General features: G+C 44.9%; 1 protein-coding gene across 1 annotated transcript in view; it reads left to right on the plus strand.

Moving 5' to 3' along the window:
* Positions 1-3,479, plus strand: part of LOC123234368 (homeobox protein MSH-C-like) — a 16,028-nt gene extending 12,549 nt beyond the window's left edge. The window contains exons 3-4 of the mRNA XM_044660275.1: positions 5-694; positions 2,179-3,479. Coding sequence (XP_044516210.1) covers positions 5-694; positions 2,179-2,600 — 1,112 coding nt within the window. The 3' untranslated portion in view covers positions 2,601-3,479. The remainder of the gene's footprint in view (positions 1-4; positions 695-2,178) is intronic.
* Positions 3,480-9,976: the final 6,497 nt, after the last annotated feature.

Consider the following 9,976-nt stretch of genomic DNA (forward strand, 5'->3'; position numbering starts at 1 on the left):
CGAGGGCGGGGGGCCGCCCGCAGCCGCCGGAGCCCCGAGAGCCCGCTGCTGAGAGAGCCCTTCTCTCCCCTCCCCCCTCTCCCCTCCCCCCTGTCCCCGCCCCCGCCCCGGACCCACCCCTCCCCCCGTGAGCCCGCTGGATCCCGGAGCGTGACAGGAGCCCCATGCGCTGGGGCTGAGGTAGCGCCCCCTCCCCGGGCCCCGGCCCTGGCTGCGGGGTGTATGGCCCCCTCGTCCCTGACCATGAATCCTGGAGGCCAGAGGGGACCCGGCCCGGCGGCCGAAAGCAGCCGAAGCGGCGGCCCCGGGACCGAGGAAGCTGGCCCGGGGGCCGAGCCCTCGCTGTCGCTCTCGCCGTCCCCACGGGCTGCTGAGCAACGTCCAGGGCCCGGCCCACTCCCCTTCAGCGTGGAATCGCTGCTGGTGCTGGAGCGCAGACCTGCCCGGGTGGCTAGGGCCCCCGAGGCGCGCGCCGGCCCGGGCCACGGCCCCAGCCACAGCCACAGCCAAGGCCAAAGCCCGGGCCAGTCCCGGGGTGGCCGCTACGCGCCCGATGCAGGACAGGAGGCGGCGGCAGCTGGGGCTGCTGCGGAGCCCCGTGTGGAGGCAGCGGCCGCAGCTGCTGGGGAGAGCCCCCGGGGGGACGCGGAGCCCGGCGCCTGGTTCCCCTCGGCCACCTACTCTTCTCCTCCTAGTAAGTCCGCTGCGACGTTCCGATCTAGGACTCAGCCTCTGGGGCTCCGCTTCCCCTCCCAATCTCGCTCCGGGCCTGCAGAGCAGACGGGCGGCGGGGTAGACAGACTGCGCTCCCCTCGGTTCGGAGCAACTACCTAGATCCCCTGCGTCCCCTAGGCCGACCCTAGCTCCAAGGAGGGCAGGTGGGAAGGCCGAGCAGTCTGTATGTAGTTCATGTCTTACATACACGTCCTGGGTGACCCATCTGGGGGGTCCTAGACGGGCCAAGTGGAACCTGGGAGTCAGGGGACCTCGATTCTTGCTGCTTCCCCTTCTGGACCTCAGCTTTCTCATTTGTTGTAACAAGAAGAGGTTGAGCTCGATGATGCTCTTCCAGATCTGCCATTCTGTGAGTCCCACCACAGAAGGGGCGCTTCCACCACTAGCCTTCCCCTAAATGATTCCCTAAGGGAAAAGGCTAATTCACCAACATCCATTCATTTTGAAGAGGGGGGAACTAGAGGAAGAGCCTAGGTTTGGCTGTGGGGAGTAATTTCCCTGCAGCAGAATCCTTAGCCTTTAAATTGGGGGAAAATCCAAGCTGAGAGTAGGAAGCCCTTTCTGTTGAAACTTTTTTTTCTAAATAGTGCGCTTAAATAACAATCTTTTTGAAGAAAAACAACTCCTCCCTCAAAAGGAGTAAGGCTTGAAGTGATACTTAGAACAATATCATCTACCATGTTATCAGTATGGGCTTGGCCTTTACGAACTAGAAACCAAGAAGCCAGTCCTGAATTTTTTCCCCCATTATCTGTAAACAGCAACTCTTAAATTGAAACCTGTTTGATGTGAATGCTTTGATTTTTCAGAAGTTGCTCCCCTACACTCACCATCTTGCATTTGCTGTAAAGAATCTGGGGATATTTGCAGAGGGGTTTGGGATGAGAAAGACCGAGTGGGGTGTGATAGTATGCCAAATCCTAGTTTCTCACCTTAAGAGCTAGGAGTACTGTGGGTCTACAGAGCAGGAGTAACGAATTTAACGAATTGAAGGAACTTATTCCTTACTCAGATCTTGGAGAAACATGTTCCCTGATAACCCAGGATACCTTTCTAGAGATAGGGACTCCAATTCCCATTAAAGGGAGCAATCTGTGTGTGTGTGTGTGTGTGTGTGTGTGTCTGTCTGTCTGTCTCTTTCTGTGTCTCTGTCTCTGTCTCTCTCTGTGTCTCTGTCTCTGTCTCTGTCTCTTTCTGTCTCTCTCTCTCCCCTCACCTTCCCTCTACAGCTAGGTTATCCCCTACATCTCTTTTTTTTTTCCCCACCTAATTGTGTCACGCTACTACTCTCTCTTCCATGGATAGGTACAGCTAAATTCAGTCATAACAGTGAAACTCTAGGACAAAATTGTCAGTCGAACCAAGTCACCCAAAATCTGCAGGGCCTGAAGCCCAAGTCATTGGACTCCAAGTAGCTTCTTTGTTTTTGTCTCTCTTCCACAGGGCCCCCCAGTCCCCCACCGTGCACCCTCCGAAAACACAAGAACAATCGAAAGCCTCGGACCCCGTTTACCACGGCACAACTGCTGGCCTTAGAACGGAAATTCCGCCAGAAACAGTACCTGTCCATTGCTGAGCGAGCAGAGTTCTCCAGCTCGCTGAGCCTTACGGAGACACAGGTCAAGATTTGGTTTCAGAATCGAAGGGCCAAAGCCAAGCGACTTCAGGAAGCTGAGCTGGAGAAACTGAAGCTAGCGGCCAAGCCCCTTTTGCCTTCTTTTGCTCTGCCCTTCCCTTTGGGGGCCCACCTGCAAGGTTCCCCTACTCTGTATGGGGCCTCAAGCACCTTTCCACGGGGCACCCTGCAACCAGTGCCAGGGCTTTTTACAACCCCAGTTACCTATGGCATGTACTATCTGTCCTAGGGGCCACTGGTCTGCTTCTATAAGCCCAAAGACTCAGCAAGCCTGGAGTCCTGCAGACAAACTCTAGGTCTAAACCCGAGATCTGGATGCCTAGGAAAAGGGCTAGAGATGTGGGCCAAGCAATGTGTCTTGATCTGTGACTGGGGGGAATAACCCTGTAGTGGCTAAAAGTTCTGTGTACAAATTGCTTGAGATTGAAACCATGGCTGTTTATCCGTCTCCTGAATAGAGTCCTATCTGGGAAAACTGGCATTCTCTCCAGAGATTGGGGAAGGGGGTTGGGGAAAGCTCCAGATCCAAGGTTCTAGGTTCTCAGAAGACAAGCCTTGCCCTGGACTTCCCCAAAAGAAGTTTATGGAGATATTCTTGGATTTTTTTTCCCTACCCTAGCCTCTGAAGCAATCTAAAAACAAAACCAACGCAGAAGCTGGTTAGTAATGTGGAGCAAGTGCCGTCAAAATCAGGTAGTTAAGGACCTCTTCCGGATAAATGGAAAGGAAGGCAGACCTGGAAGTCACCATAGGTTTGCTCTTCGATGTAATTTTGTGGAAGTGGGATGCCTCTGGACTGTAAATTCAAATCTTTGCCAGTCTTCACATTGCAATGCCCAGAGCAGCAGGCTTTTGTTACTATCAAGCCTTTTGATTTTCTTTTTTATTTGATTAATAAGAGTTGCATTTGAGGTCAGAAATCTGCTTGGCAGTGCCTCTCACAGATATTTAAAAGATGTATTTTTAAAAATCGAGTGCATATCAGAGTTAAGGAAACTGTTTATGGAAAGACAATGTACATAGTTTTTGTACAGTGGCCTCAGATGGACTGGAATAAAATTTCCTATTTTGTACAAAGCAGTCAATAAAATATTCTAAGTTTAATCCATTGACTTGCTTCTGCCTCATTCCTGCAGAATTTCTTCTGCCACCGATTTGTGCAGCAGGACAAATACCCAGATTCCTAACAAATAATTATAATAATTAAAAGGCAAGATTGTTGTCACTTATATAGTCAAGGATTCCCCCCGCCCCAGAGAGTTATGGCGAGAGTTGTAACTCCTCCTTGGTGTTAAATTTTCGAGGTTTCTTAAAGCAGGATTGAGTTAGAGGTTCTCCCAGGCCAGCCCCATCTTCTGGCTCCTCTTGTCCTCCACTCGTTCCTTCAAAAAATTAAATTCGCTATGTAACAGGAGGGCTTGGGGCCCATCAAGAGAGCTGAACGCCGGAAACATGGCCCTGCGGCTGAGTTGGGGGTCCCATTCCGGAGTTGAATCGGGTCGTATCTGGGAACGCTTTCGATGCCACTAAGGCACTCTCTGAGGCTCCTGACTGGAGGGATGGAAGGAGACAGAGCTGCGCCAGAGCTCAGCCGGCCGACGCTTTTGTCCGAACCTCGGCTTCCACCCGCCCCCAACCTTCCCCCACCCCCAGTTCTTTTCTGCGCTAAGTCGGTTGCCCCGGAGCTGTCCTGGCGCGGCAAAGGCGGTACCCGCAGCTGCAGTTCACTCTCTGGGGAAATCGGGGTCCTGAGGACCCCTGTCTGCCGGGACGCCGAAGGGCTGTTCCCCGGACCGCAAGGCTAGGGCTGAACTGCATAGAAGGGACTTACTGTGGGCTGAGCATCTCAGCCAGGTGAGATCTCCGGCTACGGACGGTAACTCCCACAGGCTGCGTGGCGATGCGGCCCAGCGCCACGGGTATCGCCTCTCTTGGCAAACTACGCCACCTACCGGCCAGATGGCGTTTGGCTAGCGCTGGGGAGTAAAAAGTAACGCCGCGCTTGCTTATCCCTTGGTCCTCCGGGATACCAAAAGAAGGACTGTTTGAGCTAAGGTCAGGTAACGTCTGCAGTTCCGTACTCTTCCCTAAAAAACGCTGGAGAGGAGCGGGTCGGCTCTGGGGTGGGGAGGTAGACAGAGGCCTCGTATCTCTCTTTTCAGTCACTCGAGGGAAACAATTATTTCACTCTAAATCATTTTTATTTGTAATTGCGAAGTCAGAGAGAGCTGAGCTCAGAATCGGCAAGACCTGGGTTCAGGTTCTGCCTCTGGCTCAAAATGTGTAACCCTGGGCAAGTCGTCTAACCTCTCAGTGGCCTGAGAAGCTTTCTAAGACTACAAATCGCAGGTCCGGCGTCCATATGCATTGGTAAAGGGAGTTTCCTATTCCGCTAAAATCACAAGTATGGTGCTCCCCCCCCCAAAAAAATTGGGAATTAGACAAGAACCTCTTCCTTCTTCATCTCCAGTATACTAAACACAATGTCTGTCTCCTGAATTCCCTTTGCATAACCTTTTGGGCATCTTTAACTGGGTGTTCTACAGGCTCCCATCATCTCGACACCTTGATAACTACACTAGCCTGCTAGTTGGTGTCACTGCCTCATCTTAATTCATCTTCTCGACTGTCAAAGTGATTTTCCTAAAGTCCATGTCTGATCATATCACATGTATTAACTCTCTCTATTCAAGAGACCTCAGTGGCTTCCTTTTACTTCCAGGTTTACATATAAAATCTTCTGTTTAGCATTTAAATCCCTTCATAACATGGCCCTCTCCCACCTCTCCAGTCTTTTTATATCTTATTCCCCTCCACATTCTCTTCTCTCTAGTGATTCTTGCCTCCTTGCTATTTTCTGAACAAGAATCTATTGACTTTCATGCATTTTCACTGGCTTTCCCCCATACCAGGATTTCTCTCTCACACTTCTACCCTTTGGCTTCTTCTTTCTTTCTTTCTTTTTAGTTTTTTAAAAAATTTAAACACACTTTTTATTTATTTCTTAACATTCTTTTCTTTTTCAGTTTTTAATTTGAAATTCTCTCCCTTCCTTTACTCTTCTCCCATCTACTGAGAAAGCAAGCAAAATGCTATCAATTAATTATACATGTGAAATCATGCAAAACTTGTTTCCATATTAGCCATAAAACAAAAGAGAAAAGAGAGAATTATACTTCAATTTGTACTCAAAGTTCATCAGTTCTCTAAAGTGGATAGTATTTTTTCATTATGAAATTATATTTGGAATTGTCTTAGATTATTGTATTGATCAGAGTAGGAGTCTTTCACAGTTGATCATCATTATAACATTGCTGTAACTTTGCACAGTATAAGAATCTTCCAGCTCTTCTCATTTTGCTTTGCATTAGTTCACATAGGTTTTACCATGTTGTTTTTTTAAACCACCCATCATTTCTTATAGCATGACAATACTCCTTGACAATCATACACTACAACTTGTTCAGCCATTCCCCAACCAAAAGGCATCCCCTCAATTTCTAGTTCTTTGCCACCATAAAAGGAGTTGTTATATTCTTGTACATGTGGGTCCTTTCCCTTTTTCTTCATCATCTTTAGAGTATAGACATAGTAGTGGTATTGCTTGGTCAGGCCACTGTTTTCGGAGCTAGCTCTGGGGGTCTGCAAGTTTTTGGTGCTTTTCAGGTGGTATGATCCAGGAAGAAGTATGGTCACTGCTCCCCTGCAGCTATTAGTGTTCTTCTTTACTTGCAACTACACTCAGCACCCGAGATCCCTTGTGACCAACCACAAGTGTTCCTCTCCACCCCTAAACTGCAACCTTGGATTGCTTAGGAGCAGTAGAGTTGCCAGTCAGCACTAGTTGCACCCAGTGCTAAAAAAATATCCCTTGTAATCTTTTTCTGACCATTTGTCCAATCTCTTTACCTTCTCTCAACTGAAAACCCCCAAAGCTTCTGCTGCTGGTGCTAGTCATTGCACCTCCAAGGCACACTGTGGATGCTCCTACTGCACCATCCTGATGTCATAGACCTCCCCTGCCAACCTCCTAATTGTCTGAGGTTGGAAAATGTCTCACTGACATTTTGTTGGATCTGCCACTCCAAAATCTGACTTCAGAGGTTATTTTTAAGTTGTTTAGAGAGGAGTATTGGGAGCATTCACCTGTGTGGCTGCCTGTACTCCACCGTCTTGGCTCTGCCCCTTCCTCCTTTGACTGCTTTCAAGTCTCAGTTCAAACTCTACCTTCTTCAGGAAGAATTTTCCAATTTTCCTCCCACATTACATTCCAATATATTTATATAGGTATAAATATAGATATATATTCTTGAATTAAATTGTATTGATAGCATTTGTTTTTATATTATCTTCATTTCCAAATATGCCCCTCCCCTCTCTGTTGCTATATAGATATAAAGAGATAGAGACAAACAGATAGATAGATATAGACAGACAGACAGACAGACAGACAGACAGATAGACAGATAGATAGATAGATAGATAGAGATGGATGGATGGATAGATGGATAGATATAATAGATGGATAGATAGATAGATAGATATTTCATATGAACATGGTTACTTGCATATTGCCTCTTTCATTTGAGTATGAGCTCCTTGAGAACAGGGATTGAGATTTGATTGGTTGGTTAGAGGTTCAGTTTTATTTTTGTTTTGTTTTTTTATCTTGGTTTTGGTTTGTTTCTGCTTTCTTTATGTCTTAAGTATGAGCTTAATACAGTGCCTAGCATATTAAGTGTTTTATAAAAGCTAACTGACTGAGAGCCTGGCATACAGAAGGTGCTTAATAAATGAAAATAGAATAGAATTCATTTACAAAGATTCAATAAAGGGAACACAAGCCACCTATAATCCATTTCAAGGCAGCATAACCTACTCAGGAAAGTTTTCTATAGTTAGCCCATGAAAGTCATAACTGATGTCCCTTAAGTCCTCTCCGAAGGATCAAAAAGAAGTCCCAAGAACCATGTAATTTTTGTTGAAGACTATTACTCCTTGTGGATAAATCACTAGACTGAGAATATACAGTTTCTATCTCACTGAAAAATGCATGAAACTGCTTTTTATTCTTCACAAAACCCTTTTGGTGATATCCACTCTGAGCAATGGGCACACTCTGGCTAAGCTAAATATGTAACCAACCACCAGCATTGACCCTTCTCTACTGTGCTAACTTAGCTTATCACATCTAGGGCCAAAAGAAGTCCAAAGTATGCATTTAAGTTAATTAATTCAATAAGATAATAATGAAAGAATAAATTCTTCTTTTAACTCTTCCCTTTCATCTCAGAATCAATACTGTGTATTGGTTCCAAGGCAGAAACAATAAGGGCTAGACAATGGGAGTTAAGTAACTTGTCCAGGGTCACCCAACTAAGAAGCATCTGAGGCCAGATATGAACCCAGGACCTCCCTACTCTAGGCCTGGCTCTCAATCCACTGAGTCACATAATTGTCTCTGAAAAAATAAGTTCTTAAACTAATTATTTTTTAATTGTATTGATCACCTTTGTTTTTATATCATCATCTTTATTTCCAAATATATCCTTCCCCTTCCCTTTCCAATAAGCTATCCCTTGTAACAAATAATTTTTTAAGGGAAAAAAACTGTTTAGCAAAACTAACCAATACGATGTTTCACAATATACGCAATCTCCATCCTATATCCCCTACATGTGTGTTAAAAAGGAAGGGGGATATATTTTCTCAACTCTTTCCTGGAGCCAAGTTTAGACCTTGTAATTACCCTCTTCAATTTCAGTTGTTTTTTTGTTCTTTCTACTTACATGGCTGTCGCTTTTTTTGAATTCTGTTTTCCTGATTCTGCAACCTTTTTTTCTCCATCCATTTACTTAAATTGGAAAATAAATCAATGCCTCTCTAAATTCTTCATATTGAATTAACTCAAGCATAACTAATGAGGTTAATACACTTCATCACAGGTGCTGCCAGTTCTGAAAAAGAAGAGTATAAAGGACTCCATCAGTGGAGAAACATGTGGTTTTCCAGAGGAATAACTCCCACTTAGTGAGTAGTTTATGGGTTATAAAGCATTTACTTGTCTTCCAAAAATCTTAGGAATTAGGCAGTGCGAGTATTATCTCCCTCTTACAGATAAAGAAAGGGAGCTTAATGACTCGCCCAGGACACACAGACAATGCCAGGAAACACTTTGCCTTATATCCTAACTCTAAGTCAAGTTTTGCTTCTTGCAAGCATGCCTTCTACAATCAAAAGAAATTCCCATATTGAGACCCACAAATAAAGTAGGGTAGGTGTGGATTAAAATTTCTCAGGAAGCATCTCAAAGCAATGATGATACTAAAACTAAGTTGACGTAAAATATTATTTTTCCTCTTTTCCGTCCTGGCTTCAACACTTTAAGAATCCATGATTTGTATCTTTAAGGGGTCATCAGAGACAGAGCAGGAGATCTCTCCACCCTAAGGAACAGTCTTCATGACTTGCCCTGGGGAGAAAAACTAATAATAAGAATAATTCACCATCCAGTGGCCACCTTTCTAGTTATTCACCTCTCCAAAGGTGAACCTGGCTGCCAAGCCCTTGAACCTGAATTCTTCCCAATTGGGTAGAACCTGCCAGATTGTGTACCCTGCTGATGTAGCCTTTCAGAGACCAGGGTCACCGCCATGCTGATTTTCAATGGAACAAGAAGAACCCGCCTTGGCCAAAAACTTCTAATTTCAGAAGAGGAAGAGAATGTATACTTGAAAAGAAAGGCACTTGGGATATAGAAAAGAGGGCGGATACAATTTTCATGTCTTTTCTGAATTTTAAATCATAAATATTTTCTAACCCTTACCTTATGTCTTAGTACCAATTCTGGCATTGGTATATCCCCCATTTTAAATTTAATTTTAATTTTAATTAAATTGAAATCGGTAGCTGGAGTCTACCCATATAATGTTAACATCTGAATATGATTACACAAGATAAAAATACAGAAAATATTGATTTAAAAGTTTACTTACCTACTTTTAATTTAGTTCAGTTTAACATATATTCATTCTTTAAAATTTTTTTTCCCTTGACTAGGACTTTAACATTATTGATTATAGGAACTCCCAGTGTAGAAATTCTTTAAACTAGAACAGATCTGTACCTTTATAGTCTCTGAGAGTGTCCTGAGGCACTGAGAGATTGTGACTTGTCATGGATAGCCAGTCGGTGTGAGAGGCTACATCTGAAGCCAGATCTTTCAGACCTGGGTGCTGCCTCTCAATTCACTAACTCTCAATTTTTATAGTTTGTTTTTATTTTGTTTCTAGCTCCCCCTTCCTTTCTGAATCTGTCCCTCCCCTTTTCTCAGCAAAATAATCTATTCCCCTGTGACAAAGAATTTTTTAAAAAGAAAACAATTCAGCAAAATAGCCAAAATATCTACCAAGTCTAACAGTATAGATTAATGTCCCACACCTAGAGTCCCCAAGGACCTTTGCAAAGCGAGTTAGAGTATAGGTAATTTTCTCCTTTTTTCCAGAGCCAAACTCAGTTGCTATAACCACATAGGAGGACATTTATTTATAGCTTTCCGTACACTAGGCATCGTGTGCGCTGGACTATGGGGAATCAGAAATGAAG

The sequence above is a fragment of the Gracilinanus agilis genome, chromosome 2 (assembly GCF_016433145.1).
Source record: "Gracilinanus agilis isolate LMUSP501 chromosome 2, AgileGrace, whole genome shotgun sequence".
Classification (NCBI taxonomy): domain Eukaryota; kingdom Metazoa; phylum Chordata; class Mammalia; order Didelphimorphia; family Didelphidae; genus Gracilinanus; species Gracilinanus agilis.